This window comes from Hyaena hyaena, unplaced genomic scaffold (genome assembly GCF_003009895.1).
Source record: "Hyaena hyaena isolate Hyena2069 unplaced genomic scaffold, ASM300989v1 scaffold_259, whole genome shotgun sequence".
Lineage (NCBI taxonomy): Eukaryota > Metazoa > Chordata > Mammalia > Carnivora > Hyaenidae > Hyaena > Hyaena hyaena.
The window spans coordinates 1598100-1623783 of record NW_024080886.1 but is presented as its reverse complement, the minus strand read 5'-3'; the positions used below and the strand labels follow the sequence as shown (position 1 = coordinate 1623783).

The 25684-nt window shown below is 53.9% G+C and overlaps 1 protein-coding gene across 1 annotated transcript; it reads right to left on the bottom strand.

Moving 5' to 3' along the window:
• Positions 1-3229: 3229 nt before the first annotated feature.
• Positions 3230-24991, bottom strand: CRLF2 (cytokine receptor like factor 2). The gene is made up of 8 exons (XM_039245321.1): positions 24837-24991; positions 16992-17097; positions 14217-14380; positions 12430-12563; positions 9905-10067; positions 9145-9250; positions 6685-6769; positions 3230-4377 (listed from the first exon to the last, which is right to left on the bottom strand). Exons 1-8 carry the CDS (start codon positions 24919-24921, stop codon positions 4102-4104), a joined length of 1119 nt encoding a protein of 372 aa, XP_039101252.1. The 5' UTR covers positions 24922-24991; the 3' UTR covers positions 3230-4101.
• Between the last annotated feature and the right edge of the window lie 693 nt (positions 24992-25684).

Here is a 25684-nt window from a genome sequence, read left to right as displayed (position 1 = left end):
TAACGGGAGTCGTATTTCTAACGGTCAGAGGGAGACTGGCACACGTGGAAAGGGGCAGCGAATGAACTTGGGGCCGTGGCCCTGGGGTTGGGGTTTTATCAGCGAGTGAGTCGCCCGGGGCGACCGCAGCAAAGCAACACAAACCAGGTGGCCCCAAACTGCAGAAATGTATCCCCTGCACCCCCAGCTCTGGAGGCCAGAGTCTGAGATCCGGGGGGGCAGGACCCCTGAGATCCATGAAGGTCAAGACCCCTGAGATCCATGAAGGTCAAGACCCCTGAGATCCATGAAGGTCAAGATCCCTATTACCCATGAAGGTCAAGAGCCCTGAGATCCACAAAGGTCAAGACCCCTGAGATCCATGAAGGTCAAGACCCCTGAGATCCAGGCGGCGCAGGGCTGGGCTTCCTCCAGAGGGTCCCGGGGAGGGTCCATCAGTCTCTTACAAGGACATCTGTCCTTGGATTCAGGGCCTCCCTGATCCAGAATGAGCTCATCTCAGATCCTTAATTGTATCTACAAAGACTCAACTTCCAAATAAGCTGCTGTTTTTAGGGAACAATTAGATGCCAATTGGGGGGACCCCATTCGACCCACTACACCCTCACATTGTGTACGAACTCTACAAATACCCACTTGGCATGGGGTATTCCTCCTGTCGCTGAAAATAAGTAAAGTTTAAAAAAGTGAAGGGAGGGGCGCCTGGGGGGCTCCGTCGGTTAAGCGTCCGACTTCGGCTCAGGTCACGATCTCACGGTCCGTGGGTTCGAGCCCCGCGTGGGGCTGTGTGCTGACAGCTCGGAGCCTGGAGCTGCTTCGGATTCTGTGTCTCCCTCTCTCTCTGACCCTCCCCTGCTTGCGCTGTGTGTGTGTCTCTGTCTGTCTCCAAGATAAATAAGCATTAAATAGATTTTTTAAACAATTTTAACAACTAAAAAAAAAAAAACACCCGCTCAGCAAATAAAAGGCGAACTTCCTCTGATCCTTGATTGCAACCGTCCGTTCTGAAACGCTGATGTATGAACCCACAATCTCTCATCCCTGGGGTTTCTGAGAACTATTTTTGGGGTCTCGAAGCGGCTGACACACGAGCGAAGGGTCTCTGCCTTCTGCACACACAAGTGGGTGTAGGGATTCACGTCCTTGAGGCTGGCAGCGGCCAGGGTCTACACGGCGGGAAGATTTCCCACATTGCGTCGTGCGTCCCAGACTGCGCACATTACGTAAAGGCGCGTGTGTAACAATCCGTATCACGTGCAAAATTTACAACCTCAACCGGTGAGGTTTATGACGCGCGCCGGGGCATCGTTCAGACACGGAGAAATACTTTGTTTTTTAAATTTAATTCAAACAAAAGAAAAAACTTTAGAAAATATTAATTACTTTCTTATTTACTGAGAGAGAGAGAGAGACAGCGTGAGCAGGGGAGGGTCAGAGAGAGAGGGAGTCACAGAATCGGAAGCAGCTCCAGGCTCCGAGCTGTCAGCGCAGAGCCCGACGCGGGGCTCGAACCCACGGGCCGTGAGGTCATGACCTGAGCCCAAGTCGGACGCTTCACCCACTGAGCCCCCCGGCGCCCCGGAAAAATCTTTCCTTCTATAAGCCTGAATGTGTTGCTCTCAGTACAGGTTTTCTCTGATGCAGCCTCTGCTCGCGTTTCACCCCTACGGCCGCTCCAGGACGGGCTTTCAGGAGGCACCAGAGACAGAGGCTCAGAGAGGTTCAGACACCGCCTGAGGTCACACAGCACAGCACCGGCCACACAGCAAACACCGGAGCCCTGCTCTCCTCCAAGGTCCGGGCGTCCTCGGGGCCGGTGGGCCAGCCCTGTTCAGAGGGCGTAGTCTGTCCTTGTGCAGCTTGGACATCGATGTGAGAACGTCCCCTCTTCGTCTCGCCCTGTCAGCTCTCAACTGCCGTGTCTGCCAGCGATCCTGATAAGACGGCGTGGGGGTGGGGACGCGGGGGGCGGGCGGGGGGGGCTCGTCACGACCGGGACCCAGAGAGGGGACAGATAGCATCTGTGAGTCACGCTGGTTCCGAGAACAGCCGCCGCCTGTGCTGACGGTTCCCAGGCTGCACGCGACTCGCAGACTTCAAACGAGGCAGAGAGTCAATGGGTGAACAAAAGTGTGCAAACCCGAGGGCCCCGTTGGGTGCACATGGGGGGGGGGCCCTCATTCTCCAAACTCCCGTGTGCGGGACACAGAGACGGTTTACAAAGGCGGCATTCGGGGGGCGTCTGCGCGGCCGGGAGGTCAGCCCCGCGACAAGGAATGTCCACCCCAGCGCCAAGGACCCCACGTCCGGACCGTCCCCAGCGCCCGTGGCCTCCGTCGCGCCCCCGCGGGAGCCCGTTGTCCAGGGTAACGTGTTCCCGTGGCCGCAGGGACCCAGGCAAGGCAGTGACAAGCACGGGGCTGGAACTCGACAGATTGTTTCCTACCCTGTTTAGCAAGAAACCGAGGACGCCTGAGTCTCAATATCTGTTCACCCGAATATCCGTTAACCAGGTTCCCTGCTCACCCGTCACCTGGTCACCTGCATCCGCGGACGCCCGGGGGACGACCACGTGACCAGGCGAGCAGGTGGGGACAGCACGGCGTCCGCACGCCAAGCACCAGGCCTCAGGAGGAACCGGCCTCAGCCCTGCCTCGGCCTCAGACCCCCGGCCTCACCCCCTCAGGACCTCAGACTCCCAGCCTCAGCCCTGCCTGGGCCTCAGACCCCCGGCCTCACCCCCTCAGGATCTCAGACCCCCGGCCTCACAGCCTCAGGACCTCACACACCCGGCCTCGGCCCTGCCTGGGCCTCAGACCCCCAGCGTTCAAGACCCGCAGAGAATAAAAGTGTGTTGTAGAAGCCGCCGTGTGTGGTATATTGCTACAGTCACCCCAAGATAAAGAGGGGGAACACCTGACCCCAGTTGCAACCCGACTCCAAACTGCAAACCCACATCAGTGCTAAAGACCTGAGAAAACTGTCTGTGTCCTTGAGAACGAGACTGGGTTGTATAGTTTGAAGCTAAAGCAAAAGGTGACATTCTATCGTTTGATCTGTTAGCGGGTTGCCTGTGAGGTGGGTCACATTCTGGTTTCCTGCAGCTCAGTGATCAGACTCTTTCCTTTCTATCCGTGGAGGGTTTTCTGGGTAGGAAAGAGGTTTCTTGAAATTATCTTTCTGCAACACACACACACACACACACACACACACACACACACACACACCGGACTCCAAACTTGTTTACTGCAACAGGCGGAGACCAGAGACAGACGAGCTACACCCAGCACCCGCCCAAAGAACCCAGATCTCGATAATCTCCGTACTTGAAGAGCCCGGCGGGAAAACTGGTGGTGTTCTCCACCGTCTACACGAACATACGGAAGACTCAGTAAAGCTCTCATTCCGAGTCTTCCTTTTCTTGCTTTATTTCCATGGACGCAAGGAGGCCGTGATACGTGCTCACGGAAAGACGATTTCGGTGACCGCATACGGCAGTCGGAGCCCCACCATCTCTGGTGTAAATTCCGTGAGTGTGGACACCGTGAGTGTGGACACCTGAAGGAAACGCTCCGGTCGCTGAAAAGTGGGTGTTTTCCCGTCCGAGAGCGGGAGCTCCGTGGCCGTGGGCATCTATAAAGCAGGATTCCTTTCCTCCCCACGGGGCGGAGAGTGCTCCTTGCTGGGTATGTGAGCCGCGTACGTCACGAGAGGGCTGCCGGAGCGCTCACAACACAAGTGTCCGGGCGGCCACCGGGCGATGTGCGCAGAGGAAGATGATTTCCGGGGACACTGGCCAACCTCCTTCACGACTCACGGGGAGGAGTCAGCCACACGCACATGTGAGCTGAAAACCAGAAACGCTCCGACTGACGGTGTCCCTTCCACAGCGCATCTGCCCACAAGCCCTGGCCCAGCGGCGTCCGCGGGATGACATGTGACACACGGACAGTCCCGGCGGGGCACTTAGGGTCTTCAGTGACCCCCACCCACAGGTGTCATTGGTGTTCCCTTTGCGGTCGTATTGAGTCCCTGAGACGCTCCCCCTCGATCCTATAATGTCAGCTAGACCCCAATGCTCGCTTTTGAGTTTGCACCCCCTCATAACAGCATATATGAGTTGTCACCTATCACAAAGGTAAAGCCCTCAAGAGAGACCACCTCGCTCCCGTGTGGGGGCTGGCCCGGGAGCTGGCTGGGGTCCCCCGAGGCCTCTTCCTCCTCCGTCGGTGGGCACGACAGGCCGGTCTTCATGATGGGCGCCTCGGCCTCCGCCTTCTGTACTTGGATGACAAGGGCGTCTTCCGGGCCACACTCTTGCTCCGCGCCCTCCATCTTGTGCACGTGGGCCACGTTCTGGGTGTCCTTGATCCACTCCTGAGGGGTAATAAAACGTGGCATCTTGAGCCTGAGGAAGGGCCCCACAGCTGGTGCAAGGGCCCTGTGGCCAAGCATCTCAAGGCCCCGGGGAGCCTCCCTGTGGTGCAGACGCCAAGCCCAGGTCACTTTACACCCTCGTGTTCATGTCTAGCGTGTCTGAGCTGAAGCCACGGCGCTTTTAGACCTGCCTTTTGTCATGAGCCACAAAGGCTATTTCTAAACCCTCTGCGGCTCTTTAAACGTGTTTGCACAAGAAACGTGAGTTTCGTGCTGGCGTTTCTGAACCTTGATAACGTCCGGGGGGTCGCCTGGACTGTGGTGACCTGGGTGAGCAGGTTCCTGGATTTCTAGCCAATTGTATCAACCTCTGTCCCAAGTACGTCCCCTGACTGTGAACCCTCCTCCACCTTCACGTGCACACGAAAGACACGTTTTCTTCTGCTAATCTGTCTTCCTCGTCTGTCTTTTGTGTGTTTAATTGACAGGCCCTGTGGACAGAAACTAAGAGGGTAGACGAAAAGTTTTTCCCCTGTTGTGCTTTTCCTTCCCTGTATGTAAGGAGTTTTGAAAATTCAGCTCGCTCCTCTGGGAGGTGGAAATCCCAGAACCTGTAAATGGAGCATGATTTGTAACAGGGTCTCTGCAGACGTGAGGAAGGGAAGGATCCGAGGTGAGCGCATCCCGGACGAGGGGGGCCCCCAATCCAACGACACGTGTCCTTGTAAGGGACGGAGGAGGAGACGCAGACTCTGTGGAGAAGCCTCGTGAAGACGGAGGCAGAGACGGGGGGACGCGGCCACGAGCCCGGGGACCCTGGGGCCCCAGGAGCTGGGAGAGGCGGGAAGGACCCTCCCCTGGGGCCTCAGGAGGGAGCACAGCCCCGCCCCCGGCATCTCAGCGGCCCCGCCCCCATCTCAGCGGCCACGCCCCAGCTCGGCGGCCCCGCCCCCAGCTCGGCGGCCCCGCCCCCTACATCTCAGTGGCCCCGCCCACATCTCAGCGGCCCCGCCCCACCTGGGTATCAACGGCCCCGCCCCCGTTTCAGCGGCCCCTCCCCCACCTCAGTGGCCCCGCCCCCTACATCTCAGTGGCCCCGCCCACATCTCAGCGGCCCCGCCCCATCTCAGTGGTCCTGCCCCGCCTGGATCTCAGTGGCCCTGCCCCCCCACACCAGCGACCCCGCCCCATCTGAGTGGCCCCGCCCCCCACCGCAGTGGCCCCGCCCCTTCTGTATCTCAGCGGCCCCGCCCCTCCTGGATCTCAGCGGCCCCGCCCCCTGGATGTCAGTGGTCCCACCCCCACCTCAGAGGCCCCGCCCCTGGATCACAGTGGCCCCGCCCCATCTCAGCAGCCCCGCCCCCATCTCAGTGGTCCTGCCCCGCCTGGATGTCAGCGGCCCCGCCCCCATCTCAGAGGTCTGCCCTGCATGGATCTCAGAGGTTCGGCCTGGATTTCAGTGGCCCCGCCCCCATCTCAGCGACCCGGCCCCCCGAATGTCAGAGGCCCCGCCCCCATGTCAGCGGCCCCGCCCCACATGTCATTGGTCCTGCCCCTCCTGCATCTCAGTGATCCCGCCCCCTGCATCTCAGAGGCCCCGCCCCTCATCTCAGGGGTCCTGTCCCCCCTCATCTCAGGGGTCCTGCCGCCCCGGGTCTCAGGGGTCCTGCCCCCCCGGTCTCAGGGGTCCTGCCCCGCCCCTCATCTCAGGGGTCCTGCCCCCCAGGGTCTCAGGGGTCCCGCCCCCCCGGGTCTCAGGGGTCCCGCCCCCCCGGGTCTCAGACTCGGGTCTGCGGAAGCGGGAGGCGGGAGATGGTTAACTTGTGTTGTTTCCAGCCTCTGCTTGGCGGCAGCGCCAGGAATCCCGGTTCCTTGTCCCGCTAACTGCGCGGCCCCTGGGGCGCCCCTGAGGGTGGGCGGCCGGCCGTCCCCTCACTCCCGCAGCTCACACCCGTCCCCCCACCAACACGTATGCAGCGCATGACGTAACGGCTCCAAACCGTTTGAGAAGCGGAAGCCCACGCTTTGTGCAGACGAAACACAGCCGCAGCACGACCTCCCCGTGAGATGAGAGGCTCGATGGCGCTGGAAAATCCCACTGAGGGCACAGGTCTCCGGGGCTGATGGGCAGACAGGCCGCCTTCTGAGACCCACAGACAGCAACGAAGTGCAGCCTGGGTTCCGGAAGGTGCCAGGGCGTGTGAGCGGGGAGTGAGCGGGAAGACAGGGTGTGAACCGGGCAGGCGGGGAGGTGCTGGGGCACCAGCAAGAAATCCCGGCGGACTGCATGGGAGGGGTGGCAGTTACCTGGAAGTTACCCTGATGGTATTCAAAGAGCCCAGGGAAGGTGAGTTTGGGATCTGGCACGCTGGGCATGAGGAACTTCTGGAGTCTGAAACGACACAGAGAGTCTGGTCAGCGGGGCCGTGGACGCAGGAGGGGCGCTGACCTCCATGAGGGGCCGAGGGTGGGGGTCCCACCGAAAGCGTGGCATTGAGGGTGCAGAGCGCCTGTCCACACCATTCCGACGCTGTGACGCCGGGACGATTTCCCTGAAGGCGATGGACCGGCCGGTGCCCCCGTGAAAGTCTCCGCTGGACACCCTAAGCCTCGCTGTGACCTGTGTTTGGAGGCTTCTCGCGTGGAAATCACACAGGTCGAATCAGTCACAACAGCGGGGGCGGGGGGCGATCGGCATGTCGCCCCGAAATACGCCACTTTGGACCCTTGACGATTTGGGTCTGGACTCAACAAAGACACAGCAGACATCAGAGGAACCCTCTGCCCTTCCCACCTGAGTAAACACCGAGGCAAGGGCTTCCCACTCTGCAACGGAAATTTCCATTTGTCAAGGTGACCCCCCTCCCTGCCCTTTACCAAGAAGGAGAGAACGAATTGTATCACCAAGATATTTCCACACACACAAGCTGTCTCACCGCTAACTTTCTCTGTGTCTCCGAGTCCCTTGCCACACTTTGCACCCTAGCGCCCCAGAGCGCCCTGTCCTCGGCCTGGCCACTTCTCCACAACTCTTGTCCTTTGTTAAAGTGGTGTGCGAGCGCCCCGGACCAACTGCTGCTTTGGGGTTTCCATTTCCTCTCTGTGAATCCCGCATGCACGTAAAATCATACCATCAAGGAAGAAACATGTGTCTTTTCTCATGTTAATCTATCTTTGGTCACTTTAATTCACAGGGCTCCATGAATGAGCATAAGAGGTTGTAATGTAATGTGATCCTAATCCAATATGACTGGTGACTTTATAAACAGAGAGAGTGATTAGAGGGTATGGTGCTCACAGAGGGGAGGGACCACGGACGAGATGGTATCTACGCGGCAAACAGAGAGGCCGCGGGAGAAATGAATGGTGCCCACGGCTGGATGTCAGACTCCCGGCCTCACCCCTGCCTGGATCTCAGACTCCCGGCCTCACCCCTGCCTGGACCTCAGACCCCCGGCCTCGGCCCTGCCTGGACCTCAGACCCCCGGCCTCGGCCCTGCCTGGACCTCAGACCCCCGGCCTCGGCCCTGCCTGGACCTCAGACCCCCGGCCTCGGCCCTGCCTGGGCCTCAGACCCCCGGCCTCACCCCTCCTGGACCTCAGACCCCCGGCCTCAGCCACATCTGGATATCAGACCTCCAACCTCACCCCTGTGTGGATCCCAAATTCCCAGACTCAGATCTCCCTGGATCTTAGACTCGCAGGCTCACCCCTGCCTGGACCTCAGACCCCCGGCCTCGGCCCTGCCTGGACCTCAGACCCCCGGCCTCGGCCCTGCCTGGACCTCAGACCCCCGGCCTCGGCCCTGCCTGGACCTCAGACACCCGGCCTCGGCCCTGCCTGGACCTCACACTCCCGGCCTCGGCCCTGCCTGGGCCTCAGACAACCTCATCCCTGCCGAGGCTGAGACCCAGGCGGGGCTGAGGCCAGGACGTGGGAGGCGTCTGGAACTGGGACACAGAGACGTCCGTGGTTCGAGCCTCCCCAAGACTCCAGTACAGTTACATTTCCCTCCTCACTGCAAATAGCGGCTTCCCTTGACAATAGGGCAGGTGTTAGTTTTCCAGGAACCATGCCCATCAGTTTCTCTGGGGTGATTCCAGCTCTGTATCTAAAACACTAAACAGGGGCGCCTGGCGGCTCAGTCGGTTGAGCGTCCGACCTCGGCTCAGGTCATGATCTCACGGTTCGTGGGTTCGGGCCCCACGTCGGGCTCTGTACTGACAGCTCGGAGCCTGGAGCTGCTTCCGATTCTGTGTCTCCCTGTCTGTCCCTCCCCTGCTCGTGCTGTGTCTCTGTCTGTCTCTCAGCCATAAATAAATGTTAAAAAGCATTTTAAAATAAATAAAACACCAAGCATGTCCGTGGCAGACACCCTGCTCCGATCGCTCATCTCCTCCCCAGCCCCGGGGCACCGGCCCTGCAAGCCTGAACGCCCGGGCGCGGGTCAGCTTACGTGAGGGGACGGTGAGTGAAGAAGAGCATCTGCTGCGATGTTTTAGGAAAGCCGTCTGGGTTCTCAGAGAAAATCATTCCGCGACGTCTACCCCCGATTCAAAACCAGAGATTTTTCTAATGCAGCCACTCTCGCGTCACCCGCCGAATCAGTACTAATTAAGAGCTGTTTGAATCACCTGTCGCTTGGGATGCTGTCTGTCTCTGTCTCTGTCTGTCTGTCTGTCTCTCCCTCCCCCACTCATGCTTGCTCTCTCTCAAAATAAATCAACTTAAAAAAAAAAAACAACAACAACAAAGAGTCACCCTTACCTGCGTACTTTCCATAAAGACAGGAGGAGAAGGGCCACGGTCAGCAAGGCCACCAGGCCACAAATTAAGATGAATTTGGGGAAAAGCTTTTTCTCCGGGCACGAATCTAAAGCAAAACAGGATGGATGCTGTGAGAGTCACGATGACAGTAAGTCAGGCTCCAAACCCCCCCCACACCCCATTTTTCTTCCTTTATAAATGGCAATATCAGCAAGTCTTGATTTCAGTACAAAATGTTCTGGAAATAGAGATGGTGTCAAGTGAACATGTGGCCTTCAGGTACCTGCGTTGCCGGGGGGTTGAAGATACTGAGGCTTACTGTGGGCTATCATTTGTCTGTCTGTCTGTCTGTCTATCCATCCATCCCTATATCTATCCATCCATCCATCCATCCATCATATCTATCCATCATCTATCTATGCATCTATCTATCTATCTCTGTCCATCCATGTATAACCTATAGATCTAAGTATCAACATCTATTTATCTATCATCTATTTATCTATATATCTATAATCTATGCCTAGATCAATGTAACGTTCATACATAGTACTTGTTATGATTGTTGCCGTTAATAGAAATAAAAATGAAAATTAGCCCAACGAGGAAGGGAGCCTGGACAGAGAAATGAGAAGAACCATCACTTTCTAAATGAATTCTGAAATATGGGGTGAGGTCATTCATGTTTCCAGGAGCCGCCATTTCACTCTCCCCAAAACACAGGGTGCTGGCCCACGCACTGCCATGCAGCAAGCCTTACCTCTCAGCTCCCCCCTCTGCTGGTGCGTCACCTCTGACCAGTCACTGGGGTATGTGTCAGAGCCGTAGCTGGACTCCATGGTTTTCACTCTCGCCCGGAAGAAGTAACATTTCTCAGAGTCCAAGCCTTCCATCGTAACGTTGCAGGTTTCTCCCTCCTTGGACTGGACAAAGCAAACACAGCAATCACTGACGTGGCCCAAACGCTGTACCTTTGTACGACAGAGTCACATAACATTCCTACTGTTGACCATTCACGTTCTGGGTGCGCTTCCTCTGCCTGCCTGGCTACAAGCAACAGCAGAAACAAATGCAGCTACAATCTCTACCCTCCTCTCCAAGAAGAAACAATCCTCTGTAACCATAGATAATACCACAGACGCTTTTAAAGATTACTCAGTGAAAACGTACTCCTTGTAAAAAAAAAAAAAAAAAGTAATTTTTTGGAGACCTTCAAAAACATACACACACACAAACACACAACATAACACAAAAAAGTATTTTGGAGACTTTAGAAAACATACACACACACAAACACACAACGAAAAAACATAAAAACCTCTTTCATTCTAGATCCATGATATAATCGCTGTTAACAAATATATATTCTTTCTTTCCTTCCAGGAGTATTATATCATGCAACATTTGACTCTACACATTGCTTTTATCACTAAATATCACTTCTCGTCACTGAATACCACTTTATTGTCACTAAATATCACTTCTTGTGCCTAAATATCACTTCTTATCACTAAAGAGACTTTGGTGGCTCTTACGCATTTAATCATACAGATGTACCATAATTCATTTGACTGTCTTTCTATCCTATGGCATACAGGTGGCCTCCAATGCTTTGTATTTATTTCAATTCATGTTTCCATAGATGCCTTGATATATAAAACCTCATCCACACTTTTCAATTCCTTCCTTATAACCAGTTTCTAAAAAGGGACTCAATAGGTCAGAATTGGACAACTTAAATAGTCTTCAAGTGTGTTAATGCTCAATATCGTTGACCAGGACACATTTTATCATTAGCATGTTCTTCAGGTAAACTCCGGTACCCACCTATTACTTTGATTTGTATTTCTTCGATGAGTTTCATCAAATTTCATTTCCGCGGTTCCATTCTACCAGACCAGCCGTAGGTCAGGTTTTTCTCTTTTTTCGTAGACTCCCTGATGCTTCGATTGCACACAATTCCCTTACAGTGGAATTCCCACTCTTTTCCTTACTGCTGCACTTCATTGTACCATTTCCAGATTTGGGGGTATGTCACACGGGCAATGCGTCCCTTTAGGGTTTGCCTCGTCTTACGGAATGTACACTTCATGTCAGGAAGGATCCCCACCTGGTGACAGAGCTCCTTGCTATCTCACCGAGGTACCTGGTCCAGACACCAGTGAACATACTAAGAGTGAGTAAAAGTAGTAAGAGTGAGTAGTGGGTGGGAGCCTAGCGGTGAGTATAGTAAGAGTACCCGTCGTAAGAGTGAGCACACCCAATGCTTTTCACATGTTATCACTTCCATCCCCCAGCTGACTAGGTGCTAGTATTGTGTCCTCAGTGCATGGGTCTTAGTAGACACTCAATATGAATACCTTGAATGACTGTGGAAGGAAGCCCTTCCCAACACCCGTAGGCATGGCAGACATCGAGTGTCCCGGGCCGAGGTGTTCGGGAATACTCACCCTGCCCTCTGTCTCCCTACCCCCTGGATGGAGCCGTGAGATATGGTGCATCTGGTCTACCTCACTATCCAAGTCTGTGGACACAGGTGTGTTCGCAGAAACAAGGAATCCTTGACTTCTGGGATTGGCAGGTGGGACCTTAATCACTTTTGGTTTCCTGTAGGAGAGCGTGTGCAATCCAACTCCAGACCTTCCCTGGGCCCCTCCAGCAGATTTTTCCCCATTGGGTCTAGGTCCACTTTGGGGAAGAACTTAATCCCTTGTGTACACGGTAACCATCTGATTATTGGAAAACAGCCCTGAGCCCCCGGGTCATGGATAATCACATAATTTTAATTTATTCCGTAGACTGTGCTCATATACTCCGAACCAGAAAGGGTTCCCATGTGTTTAGAAGGCATACAAAGAGGGATGGATGGTGCGGGGTATGATTCGGAAGGTGTGATGATGATCGTTTTATTTGTCAATTTGGCCGCATTTGGAATCCACTTTTTCAGTCGTGTGTCAGCCTACCGGTGAAGATATTTCGTAGATACGATGAATGTTTTTACTCAGCCAGCTTTAGATCACTCCATAGAGTGGGTGGGCCTCACCCAATCAGTTGAAGGCCTTGAGAAGACGGGCCGGAGTTTAGAGGCAATGCAGTCTCGAGACCATGATGGAAACGTGTCTGGGTTTCCATCCTGCTGGCCTCAGACTTGCCTGTCCGTCTAATCCCACAAGCAATTCCTTAAAAGAAACGTCAGCATCTGTCTCTGTGTCGCTCGATGCTTCTCTCAGTTACCAGTTGGGGATTCTGGCTCACGCCCGGCCTGAGAAGATGTCACCCACTCACCTGCCACTCAGTGTCGAATACGCTCTTGTATTGGATCTCATAGAGGAGGCGTTTGTAGGGCAGGTCAGAACAGGTGACAGTCACGGCTTCTCGGCGCCACCAGAAGTTCAAGTCTTTCGGGGAGCTGGGTTTCACTGGGAACGAGAGGAAACAAAATGACCACCACGTCTGCAGAGACAAGGACTCCGAACCTCTAAAATTATGGTCGTAGGTTAGATTTACACTCTCCTGCCTGCATGAATCTGAATTAACACCTTGTGAGACAGAGGGGGTTGACCCAGAGCTTCAAGGACCTGCCTGTGAGCCACAGAAGGAAGTCTTTGAAGCCGTGTGAAAAATTCTTACGCGTCTGTTATGGGATGGAGAGTGCGCCCCTAAAAAGATACGCTGGGGTCCTAGCCCCCATATCTCAGAATATGACTGCGTTTGAAAGCGGGGTCATGAGAGGTGTAATTATTAAAGATAAGATGGGGGTTACTGGAGTACGGTGGGCTCTGACCCGAGATAATTGATGTGAAGAGGTACAGATGGGCCGATTTATCTACAGCTAAGGGACACCAAGGGTTGCCTTCAGCCACCGGAAGCCAAGAGAGAGGCCTGGGCCCGATCCCCCCGACAGCCTCCAGAAGGAGCCCACCCTGCCCCCACCTGGATTTCAGATGCCTGGGGTCTTCTTAAGTGTGAGAGCATACGTTTCTGTTGTTTCGAGCCACTCATTTGGTGGTTGTTTGTTACAGTCACAGAGCAAATGAAAATGAAGACCGAACACGGGAAATTAGAGGAGACTGCTTCCCAGTCAGCGTGGCCTTCAGACAATGCACACTGATGTGAGATAAATGGTGTCCCCAACAAGTATGTTCAACACCCCCCCTGGGTCTCGGGGGTCCTGCCCCCCCTGGGTCTCTGGGGTCCTGCCCCCCCTGGGTCTCTGGGGTCCTGCCCCCCCTGGGTCTCGGGGGTCCTGCCCCCCTGGGTCTCGGGGGTCCTGCCCCCCCGGGTCTCTGGGGTCCTGCCCCCCCTGGGTCTCTGGGGTCCTGCCCCCCCTGGGTCTCTGGGGTCCTGCCCCCCCCGGGTCTCGGGGGTCCTGCCCCCCCCGGATCTCAGGGGTCCTGCCCCTCCGGGTCTCGGGGGTCCTGCCCCCCTGGGTCTTGGGGGTCCTGCCCCCCCGGGTCTCTGGGGTCCTGCCCCCCCAGGGTCTCGGGGGTCCTGCCCCCCCGGATCTCGGGGGTCCTGCTCCCCCGGGTCTCCTGCCCCCCCGGGTCTCAGGGGTCCTGCCCCCCCGGATCTCAGGGGTCCTGCCCCCCCGGGTCTCAGGGGTCCTGTCCCTCCGGGTCTCAGGGGTCCTGTCTCCCCAGGGTCTCAGGGGTCCTGCCCCTCCGGGTCTCAGGGGTCCTGCCCCCCCAGGGTCTCGGGGGTCCTGCCCCCCCGGGTCTCGGGGGTCCTGTCCCCCCAGGGTCTCAGGGGTCCTGCCCCTCCGGGTCTCGGGGGTCCTGCCCCCCCGGGTCTCGGGGGTCCTGACAGCCCACCGTGAAGGCTCCTGATAAAACACAAGGGGGTGGCATCCAGGGTGAGAGGGGGGTTGTGTCCGTCTCCCTGTCGGGGGCACAGTTGCAGGTGCCTCACATCTCACATCGCAGCCTCCACAGGGTCGCCCGGCATCGTCCGCCCGGCTGGGCGCATCCCTGCCCGGTGTGTGTGTCAACAGAGATTCTTCTAGAAGGCCTGGCCCTTCCGGGTGGCGCACGAAGGGGCCCTTGGCCATGAGTTGTTTCTTGTCAGGCACTTACGGTAAGCGCTGAGCCATTCACACTTTCTGAGAAGGACATCGGCTCCGTTCGCAATGGAAAAGCACAGAATTTCATCCTTGTTGGCCTCCAGGAGGCAGCCAGCCGTGCGGCCTCGCCGAACAATGTAGCGGGAGCACCGGCTGCGGGTCCCGTCGCTGCTTCGTCTGTGATGCAAGAAGAGAACATGGAACCATCGAGAGCCTGCGGAAGGAGCGTCTACACACGTCTCCCGCCCACTCCTTTGCTCCCCGTCTGCACTCGCTGCCCGCACTGGCTTCAAGGGCTGTCTGTGCAGGTGCCGTAAGAGCTGATCAGCAAAGGGGCGCCTGGGGGGCTCAGTCGGTTGAGCGTCCGACTTCGGCTCAGCTCACGATCTCCCGGTTCGTGGGTTCGAGCCCCGCGTCGGGCTCTGTGCTGCCAGCTCAGAGCCTGGAGCCTGTTTCAGAGTCTGTATCTCCCTCTCTCTCTGACCCTCCCCTGCTCACGCTGTCTCTCTCTCTCTCCCCTAGAAATAAATAAAAAATATTAAAAAAAAAAAAAAGAACTGATCAGCATAGCACCCCTTGTCTCAATCAAGCGGGAGGCCCCTCCGAGTGTCCCCCGCACTGTGCCGAGCGGTGGCTGTCCGAAAACGTGCCGCTGCACGGATTCCTGGGACCTGCGAGTCTTGGTTGCAAACACAGTCTTGGCAGCTGGAGTGAAAAGATCTCGGGGAAAGCCCGGCATGCGTGGCAGTGGGTCTTAATTCAGGGGAGGGGTCCATGCAAGACTAGACAACAGACACACACAGGAGAAGCCACACGAAGACGGAGGCAGACATGGGAGGCGAGTGGCCCTAATCTAAGGGACCCTGGGGCCCCAGGAGCTGGGGGAGGCGGGAAGGGCCCTCCCCTGGGGCCTCAGGAGGGAGCTCAGCCCCGCCCCGCCTGCAGCTCAGCGGCCCCGCCCCCAGCTCAGCGGCCCCGCCCCCTGGGTGTCAGTGGCCCCGCCCCCTGGATCTCAGTGGCCCTGCCCAGCCTGCATCTCACTGGCCCCGCCCCCTGGAACTCAGTGGCTCCTCCCCCTGGAACTCAGTGGCCCTCCCCTGGATGTCAACGGCCCCGCCCCCTGGATCTCAGTGGCCCCGCTCCTGGGTCTCAATGGCCCCGCCCCCCTGGATATCAGTGGTCCTGCCCCCTTGGATTTCAGTGGCCCCGCCCCCTGGATCTCAGTGGCCCTGCCCAGCCTGCATCTGTGGCCCCGCCCCCTGAATCTCAGTGCCCCGCCCCTGGGTGTCAGCGGCCCCGCCCCCTGGATCTCAGTGGCCCTGCCCAGCCTGCATCTCAGTGGCCCCGCCCCCTGGATCGAAGTGGCCCCGCCCCTGAATCGAAGTGGCCCCGCCCCGCCTGGATCTCAGTGGGCCCGCCCCCTGCATCTCAGTGGCCCCGCCCCCTGGATCAGTGGCCCCGCCCCTGAATCGAAGTGGCCCCGCCCCGCCTGCATCTCAGTGGCCCCGCCACCCTGGGTCTCACTGGCCCCGCCCCCTGGGTCTCTGTGGCCCCGCCCCCTGGATCTCAGACTCTGGTCTCCAAAGCTGGGAGAGTATGAATTTTTCTGCTGTTCTAAGCTGCACCGGGCGCAGTGCTTTTTTACAGCTGCCCCAGAAAACTAACAAAAGTACAGTTTAACTTGCGCGGTAACCAAGCCCCTGATTTGAGGAGGCACTTGGTTCGGGATGCAGCACGAGTGAAGGTGTCTCCGAGGCCTCTTGCAGTATTAAGAAGAGACCTGGTGCCCAGCCTGGGACCAGGTTAGGCTCCTTCTCGAAGACCTCAAAGCCAAGCAGTGACTACATCGAGGACGATGCCTTTATAATAACGAAGCTGATACTTGAGTGACTTACCTGTGTGACCACCTAGAAAACCCAGCACCTTTTTCCTTGAGTCTTCTCTTCTCACCCCAATTCACCTTAAAACATACCTCTTTGTGTACACTTTGCCACTTATCTCTTATTCTTTCAAACTTCAAAGAATCAATCACACACCACACACCTCCCCTTCACAGAATGGAGACTGAAGTAATTGGAGAATCCTTCCCTCCCAGATCTATGCTTGTGTATTTGAGGGTGTAAGATACAGAAACCCATGACAGGGAGACATATTTTCGGAAGGTGGGTGCTGATGAGCTCGTGTGAAAAGTCCCGCAAGGTGGGGCGCCTGGGGGGCTCAGTCGGTTAAGCGTCCACCTTCGACTCAGGTCACGATCTCACAGTTCGTGGGTTGGATCCCTGCATCAGGCTCTGCACTGACAGCTCAGAGCCTGGAGCCTGTTTCAGATTCTCTGCCTCCCTCTCTCTCTGACCCTCTTCTGCTCATGCTGCCTCTCTCTCTCTCAGAAATAAATAAAACATTTTTTAAAAATCTAAAAAAGAAAGAAAAGTCACACAAAGTTCATCTTTGTCAGGGCTGCCTAGAAAGTAACAGCTCAAGGGAACAAACCTCCAGGCAACGGTATGTGCTGAGACATTGCAAACGGTCCCGGGTGAATAAGCACCTTGTGGACGCGCTGGTAAGAATCTAGGTGGTTTCGAGCGTGACTGAGTCATCACTAGGTTACAAGTTTGGGGATCTTTGATTGCAGTTGCGGCGAAGTCTCGAGGTTAACACAGCGCACACTTTCACACGTGCACATTCTGAGTCTTCTCACCTTCACTATCTGGACCTCAGAATGGTCGGTGTCTCAGAGGAAGAAATATTTGAGTGCAGAGCATGGCTTTCCAGTCCTGGGGACACTTACTTGTAGACGAAAGTCAGATTTGTCCCGGAGTGTTGTTTGCTTGCATTCCAGGTAACCTGCACAGCCTCAAAATTAAAGTTGATGATCTGAAGCTGCAGCGCTCCTTCTGGGTAAAAAGAGACAAATAGGAGACCTTTTGAGACAATGCTGAAAACGGTTGGAAATTTGTAAAACGACATGAGCCATTCCATCGTAAGAATAATAGAGTGCTTTCAAGGCACAGATCAAATCACGATTTTCACAAAGAAGCCGGGCATTAATTACATCAGTAAGAGCTGCAGGGTAGATAAAGATCGCTCAGGACAGAAACAAAAGATTACAGCTACGTTTCTTCTTATGTTTACAAGAGATAATGGTCATTAATTAGTGTGAAAATCAACTCTTGTCAACTGTGTGCCTCATGACATCGCCTTTTGCAGTCACAGAGGGTACCAGACACCAGCAAACTCACCGTCTCTTTCAGAACAGCACGCATGACAATTTGAGAAAAAGTTCACAGACCAATGAGTCATTCAGTCTTGGCTCTTAAAGTTACTTAGGCTTGTGCAGTTTTGATTTTCACAGATGTCTGGGTTAGTCATTGTGAAAGTAGTTAGTGGGTGTGTTCTAGCATTGAGCAAATATGCACTGATCCTGACGGTGACAATGGGCAAGTTTCCTACTGTCAGATGAGGGGGTAACAATTTTGGGGATAAAGGCTACCATGATCTCAGGGACCTTGTGTTAGAAGTGGAAGTATCATGATGGAGAAAGAGGGAGAGAGAGAGAAAGAATGGATGGATATGTAGGTAGATAGGTAATAGATGGATGAATTGATGGATGGAAAGAAGATTGATGGGTGGATAGATGGGCAGATAGATGGATATAATCATGGATGGATGGATGGAGATAGATGGATACATCAATGGATGCATGGAAAAATTATTAATGGGTAGATAAGTAGATAGATAGATAGATAGATAGATAGATAGATAGATAGATAGATATAAAGATGGATGTATGCTTGGATGAATGGATAGATGGATGCTTGGATGGATGTTGGATGGATAGATGAATGGTGGGTAGATGGATGGAGGGATGGTGGATGGATGGATGGATGAAGGACACGCTTCTGGCAGCCAGCAGGTTGTGGGTGAGAGGAAGGTGAACAGATTCATGGCCACAAGTGCTGAGGAAGAGAGTCTGAAAGACCCCAGGTCGGGGCCTCCCAGTCCACATTCAGTGCTGGGTTCAGCCCCCATCCCCGCCCCCCAAGCCGGAGGCAAATACGTGTCCCGGCGCTAGTGGTGTTTGCTCAGCATCCGCTCTGACATCTCTGGGCTGTGGTTTGGCCTGATGAATGCTCATGGGGTCAGCCCCCATTTCACGGCCCAGAATGCACCATCCTCTCTCAGTTGACACGGCTCTTTTACGTATTCTAGTCTTCGTTTTCCGATCCGGTTGTCACCCGCAGGTCACCCAGGTGCCCAGGCCTGGGCTCAACACGTGCGCAAATGTTGAGCTTCCCGCTGAGCCTCCAAAGTGTGTTTTTGCAGCACGTTCTTGCTCTCGAGGCAGATTCTTGGCCAGAACCTTCCGACATTCGCAAGCCATTTGTCAGGGCTCGGGTGCGGTTTGCAAAATAGAAAGGAGACCTTTCCTTGAGCATGTGGTCGTCACCCCGGCCCCGGCCCCTGTAAGGGCAAATCGCAATTTAAAAATAAATGAGTTCATTCTTCCTGTGAAAGATAAAAGGGGCATCTGGCTGGCTCCGTCAGTAGAGCCTGAGATTCTTGGTCTCGGGGTGGGGATTTGACCCCACGTTGGCTCTTGAGAGTAGTTTAAAAAATAATTGAAAATCTTAAGTAAAGAAAAGAAGGAAAGGAAAGAAAGGAAAAGAAAAGAAAAAAGGAAAGGAAAGGAAAGAGAAGAGAAGAAAGGAAAGGAAGAGATGCATCCTCTGCCTTTTCTCAGAGGGTTTACTTTAGGAAACTTATAGGATTTTTCTCCATCTCTCTGACATACATGCAAATCCTTTTCTTGATCTTGGTATTGTGATTCCACCCCACGTTGGTTCTTGACAGTACTTTAAAAAATAATTGAAAATCTTAAATAAAAGAGAAGAAAAGGAAAGGAAAGGAAAGAAAAAGAAAGAGAAAAGGAAAGGAAGGGAAAGAGAAAAGAAAAGAAAGAAGGAAAGGAAAGGAAATGAAAGAAAAGAGAAAAGGAAAGGAAAAAGAAAAGAAAAGGGAAAATAAAAAAAAGAAAGGAAAGGGAAGAAAAAAAAGAAAAGAAAACGAAAGAAAAGAGAAAAGGAAAGAAAAAAGAAAAGGAAAGGAAAGAAAAGAAAAGAAAAGATGAAAGGAAAGGAAAGAAAAGAAAAAATGAAAGGAAAGAGAAGAAAAGAAAAAAAGGAAAGGAAAGGAAAACAAAAGGAAAGGAAAAGAAAGAAAAGAAAAGAGGAAAGGAAAGAAAAGAAAAGAAAAAAGAGAAGAGAAAAAAGAAAAGAAAAGAAGAAAGAAAAAACAGAAAAGAAAAGAAAAAAGCAAAGGAAATGAAAGAAAAGAAAAGGGGAAAGGAAAGAGAAGAAAAAGGAAAGGAAAGGAAAGAAAAAAGGAAAGAGAAAAAAGGAAAGAGAAAAGGAAAGGAAAAAGAAAAGAAGGGAAGGGAAGGGAAGGGAAGGGAAGGGAAGGGAAGGGAAGGGAAGGGAAGGGAAGGGAAGGGAAGGGAAGGGAAGGGAAGGGAAGGGAAGGGAAGGGAAGGGAAGGGAAACCGAACCGAACAGATGCGTCCCCTGCCTCCTCTCGGCGGGTTGACTTCAGAAACGTGTAGGATTTTTGTCCACGTCCGACACGCAGCAAACCGTTTAAAAGCGAGCGCCGCTTGCAGACTCAGGACCCAGAAAGCTCTTCGTCCAGGACTGAACGCAGCTAACGCGCAGGCACCGGACGCCCCTCCCCCCACTGTCCTGCGAGGTCAAGTTCAGCTGCAGGTTGTGAAGCCGCGTCCGGCGTCTCTTCTCCGCTGGACGAAGCCGGTGAGCTCAGCGCAGGGGCTCCCACCCTGAATTCAGGGAGCACTTTGTGCCCAAAGGGTCTTGGGGGGTCTCAACTGCTGAGTGTCCCCCCACCCCACCCCACCCCCCACGCACCCCACCCGCGGGTCTGTCCCAGGGTCTCTCTGTTTGCAAATCTCCCGAACGGCCTGCGTGGGACTCGCTCGGCCTTGTGGTTTCAGGCTTGTTTGAGCTCAAAGCGGTGGTTTCTCTCCCTCTTCTCCTTTGCGGAGGGGACTTCGGGGTGCGCACCGATTTCGTCTCTGAGTCAAGTTTCCAAACGGGGGGAGGGGGAAGGCCGCCCGGGGCCACAGGTTCCCCTGTGATTTCCACGGAGACGGGCTTCCCAGTGTTGGCGGGCAGGTCCGCCCCCCAAAAAGGAAGTGGGGGGCCCAGAACGGGGCTTCCCCCCCACGGCTCTTGTGAAAAGCCGTCTGTGGGTTTTACCAGACGTGACGGCACCTGAAAGACAGACCGAGGGAGAGGAGCGGCCTGTGCAGGGGTGCGGAGGGCAGAGACTCAGATCTCTGCGGCACTGATGGCCAGACTTCATCAATAGTTCGTCCCTGCCGTGCAGACGCCCTCACGCAGGACACGGGGAGGCTGGGGGGCCGTGTTTGATGGGGGCTGAGCTTTAGTTAGGGAAGCTGAGAACATTCTAGAAATGCATGGTAGGGATGCTTGCACCACAACATGAATGTACTTAATGCCACCAGACAGTACCCTTAAAAATGAGTTAGGCAGAACAGTTTTTAGTTTTATAGTTAAAATGTTACAGTTTATGGAAACCAACCTGACAATAAACAATTTGTAAAAAAAAAAAAAAAAAAGAGTAAAGAATTGGAAAAAAATAAGTAAATAAATCCACATGTTCCTATAAAAGATTTTAAAGTTTACCATAATTGCTGACATCTTTTAAATATTTATTTTTCAGAGATGGAAAATTTTATATATATTTTAACTTAATTGTTTAATTTTTTTTTAATTCTTTATTTATTTTTGAGAGAGACAGAGACAGAACACGAGTGGGGGAGGGGCAGAGAGGGAAGGAGACACAGAATCTGAAACAGGCTCCCGGCTCTGAACTGTCAGCGCAGAGCCTGATGCAGGGATCAAACCCACGAACCGTGACATCATGACCTGAGCCCAAGTCGGACGCTTAACCGCCTGAGCACATAATTTTATACCTTGTGCCCCACTGACCTCTGTGCTGACAGCCTGGAGCCTCCTTGGGATGCTATCCCTCCTTCTGTCTCTCTCTCTCTCAAAATAAATAAATGTTTTTAAAAACCTTATTCTATCAAAAAAAAAAAACAGAAATGGTTGAAATAATTGTTTCTATTCTGATCATCTCTTCTCCATAGAGACCGAGAAGGTGACCTCATAAATCACAGGAATCCGTCACTATGACTTTTGCCATCACGAGGGCCTCTGCCCGCCCAAAGGGCGCTGGGCATTTCTGCGGTCGACACCCCAGGACCCATGGGTGCCCCGGGGAAGACCCCGGAGCCAGAAGCCACACAGTGTCACTTAAAATGCTCACTCACTTCCCGTCTGAACCGTTTGTGTGCGTCCGAAAAGCAACAGCAGGGAGCTTGAGAAGCGGTGACCTCAGGCCCCCGAATGGGCAGGTCCTCCATGGGGTGTGGGGTGTGCAGACAGCTCAGGTCGCACCCCCCGCCGCCCCTCCCGCCTCCGGGCTGCTGGGCAGAGGGGGGTGGGTGCAAACACCCCCTCGTCCGCCCCTTCAGCCGACGAGTCACCTACGTGCGTTGGGGTCTCCCTCCCTTTCTCTCTGTCTCTCATCTATGTCTCTCCCTGTCTCTGCACCTCCCGTGCGGCTGAGATGCTCACCCGGGGGGTCCCAGTGACAGCTGCACGGGGTGCAATGCAACATGAAAACATAATAATCCAATTAAAAATGTATCTCTCTGGCCCGTGATGGGGGCGAGGCTCACATGGACAAACACCGTCTTCGCAAATCCCGTCCCGTGGGGACATGTCAGGGCTTAGGGCCTGAAGACCTCAGGTCGAGGGGGCAGAGCCGAGCCCACGACAGAAGAGCAGTTTGCACACGGGCTGTGGGGCCAGAAGCCTATGGCGTGTGGTCCGCGCAGGGAGACGTGCGTCGATGGCCCTGTGACAGGCGTCTGCAGCCCTGTGAGCCCATGAGGGCGCTGGCCCTGGGGACGCCCTGCAAGGGTGTGCAGCCCGAGCAGAATGGGCTCCGGCCGCTGAGTCCTAACGGGCTTTGCAGCTGTGATGCCTCGAGGGAAAGGCAGCTCCGCTCAGAGCGGGGCAAGCAAACCACAGACGCTTGTCGGCGAGAAACAAGCCGCCGTGTTTTCTAAGAAGTTACTAGAAAGGCTTTCAGTGTGTGCGGCTCGAGGGCAGGAGCCGTCCACCGTCTGTCCGTCGACCTCTGCCTGGTGATGAGCCTTAGAGCTTTAGAGCTTACGGCTCTGCTCCAAGCGGGTCAGAACCCACTCCTGGTCTACACCCAGGGTGCCTGGGGGGCTCAGTCCATGAAGTGTCCAGTTCCAGCTCAGGCCATGATCTCAGTTTGTGGGTTCAAACCCCGCGTCGGGCTCTGTGCTGACAGCTCGGAGCCCAGAGCTCCTTCGGATTCTGCGTCTCCCTGTCTCTCTGACCCTCCCCTGCTCATGCTGTCTCTCTCGCTCTCTCTCAGAGATAAATAAATAAAACATTAAAAAAATGAAATCCCAATAAAACAAAAGCCAGCATTTTCTTCCTAAACCTCCTATACGTGCAAACATATGATATTTGTCCTTCTCTGCCTGACTTATTTCGCTCAGCATAACACCCTCAAGGTCCATCCATGTTGCTACGCAGGCCAGATTTCATTCTTTCTCATTGCCATAGAGTATTCCATCGTATAGATAAACCACATCTTCTTGATCCATTCGTCCACTGATGGACACTTAGGCTCTTTCCATGTTTTGCCTATTGTGGAGAGTGCTGCTGTGAACATTGGGGTGCATGTGCCCCTGTGCATCAGCACCCCTGTATCACCCCTGGGTAAATTCCTAGCAGTGCTATTGCTGGGTCACAGGGGAATTCTGTTGTTAATTTTTTGAGGAACCTCCACACTGTTTTCGAGAGGGGCTGCGCCAGTTTACATTCCCACCAACAGTGTAAGACGGGGCCCCAAACTGTGCTTTTCTTAATCTACCTCCGAGTTGACGCCTCGGGGAGGAAGACACACATCTCGAAACGAAAAGTCCGCCAAGCGCGCCGGGCGATACCCACGTCTGCCGCCGCCAAGCCAGAAAATGAGCGCCCTGATCGCTCCGTCTATGCTCTCCCCCGTTCCCGTTTCAACAGAGCTTATAACACGAGCAAGGAGCCTGGAAAGAACTTTCTGGAGAATTCCAGAAACAGAGAACGCGCACCAGGAATCATGCTCAGGAGGCGCAGGCTTGGGGTTTGAGGGTGACCCCCGACGCAGGCTGGGGCCACGACCTGTCACCAGCAGACACGTAGACACTGAAACAAAGCCTTTGCTCTCTTGCGACGCAGAAAGCACGGCGAAGCCACCCAGAATCTCGGCGCGACACGCGGGCCCCTTCATTTACTTTTTCCGTTCACACCTGATCCGTCCCCACTGGATCAATCGCGAGCCCTCTGTGGGGCGCCCGGGGGGCTCAGTCGGTTAAGCGTCCGACTCTCGATGTCGGCTCAGGTCGTGGTCTCAGGGTTTGTGAGCTCGAGGCCTGAGCCGGGCTCTGTGCTGACAGCTCAGAGCCTCGTGGGATCGTCTCCCTCTCTCTCTCCGCCCCTCCCCTGCTCTCTCGCTCTCTTTTTCTCAAAGTAAATCAATAAACATAAAAAAATAGTAATGAGCCCCTCACAACATGTAAAGTCAGGTTTGCAGAGACTCGGGGAACTGTCCGAGCTCCTTGCTACTTTTACAAACAAACAAAAACCAAAGGAACAATGCAATTGCAAAAGAGGGAAAAAAAAAAGATGAAAGAAAGAAACAGAAAGAAAGAAAGAGGGAGGGGGGAAGGAAGGAAAGAAAAGAGTATGTTAAAATAAAGGACATTTTATGTGCACAAATGGAAGAAAGGAAGGAAAAAGAAGAGAAGGAAGGAAAGAAAGAAGTAAAAGGAAAAAAAGGAAGAAAAGAAAGAAAAGAAAACAAAAAGGAAAGAAAGAAAGAAAAGGAAGAAAGAAGGAAAGAAAGAAAGAAAAAAGGAAGAAAAGAAAGAAAGAAAAGAAAACAGAAAGGAAAGAAGAAAGGAAAGGGAAGAAAAAGGAAAGAAAAAGAAAGAAAAGAAGGAAGAAAGAACAAAAGAGAGAGAAGAAAACAGAAAGGAAAGAAAGGAAAGGAAAGGAAAAAGAAAGGAAAAGAGAAAACGAAAGGAAGAAAGAAAAGAAGAAAGAACAAAAAGAAAAGAAAACAGGAAAGAAAGAAAAGGAAAAGGGAAGAAAGAAAAAAAGAAAAGTAAAAAAAGAAAGGAAAGGAAAGGAGGAAAGAAAGAGAGAGAGAGACAAAGAAAGAAAGAAAGAAAGAAAGAAAGAAAGAAAGAAAGAAAGAAAGAAAAAAAGAAAGAAAGAAAGAAAGAAAGAAAGAAAGAAAGAAAGAAAGAAAGAAAGAAAGAAAGAAAGAAAGAAAGAAAGAAAGAAAGAAAGAAGGAAAGAAAGAAGGAAAGAAAGAAGGAAAGAAAGAGGGCAGGGAAGGGCAGGGAAGGGCAGGGGAGGGCAGGGGAGGGCAGGGGAGGGCAGGGGAGGGCATGCTGGAACAAAGCAGGTTTTGGGCGCAGCCCCCACGTCTGCACCCGGCTCACCGGGCCCCGCGTCCCCTGAAGAGGCCGCCGTCACAGGTGGCAGCAGGAGCAGAGCCGCCGCCCAGGGCACGAAGCCGGCCCTCATGCTGGCACGGAGGAGACGGAGCGCGGGAGGCCGTGCCTCTCGGCTCGTGTGCAGAGGTCGCCCCGTCTTTAAACAGAACAGAAACAAGGAAATGACAGCGGGAAGCGGGGCGCTCTTAACAACATGACTCTTGAAAAAAAAAAAAAAAAGGCAAAAAAGGCGAAATCACTTTGCATCCAGGCTGAGCTGGGCTGCTCATCTTCCTGGCGGGTCAGCGGGATCAAGCGCGGAGGGAGCTCCTGCAGCCACTATGTGGTCAGAGGCGCCGGACTGCGGGGCGGGCGCAGACATGTGACGCCCCGGGTCGGCCGGTTTCCAGCCCAGTGGGCGTGAGCCTGGGTTCCCTAAGGTTCTCACTCTGGGGACTTCCAGACTTCCAATCACAAATCTTTTTCTTCTGTTTTTTCTTTTGTGTGTGTGTGTGCTTTTTGGGTTTTGGTTGTTGGTTTGTTTGTTTGTTTGTTTTTGCAAGACTTTACCAAGGAGACCGGTGTGTGTGTCTCTGAGACTGACCACCTGCAGCCAACGTGTTTCGGCCACTTGCGCCTTGAAATGCACGCCCTTGAGGGGGTGCCCGGGTCTTGTGCTAAAAATAAGCATAGGGGCGCCTGGCTGCCTCCGTCCGTGGGGCCTGTGACTCTCGGTATCAGGATCACAAGTTCAAACCCCACCCTGGGCATCGAGACGACCAAAAAAGTTGTGTTTTCTCAAAACTACTACTGCCAACACTGATTTCTGTGTTTGGCGCTTTCACAGACACTCA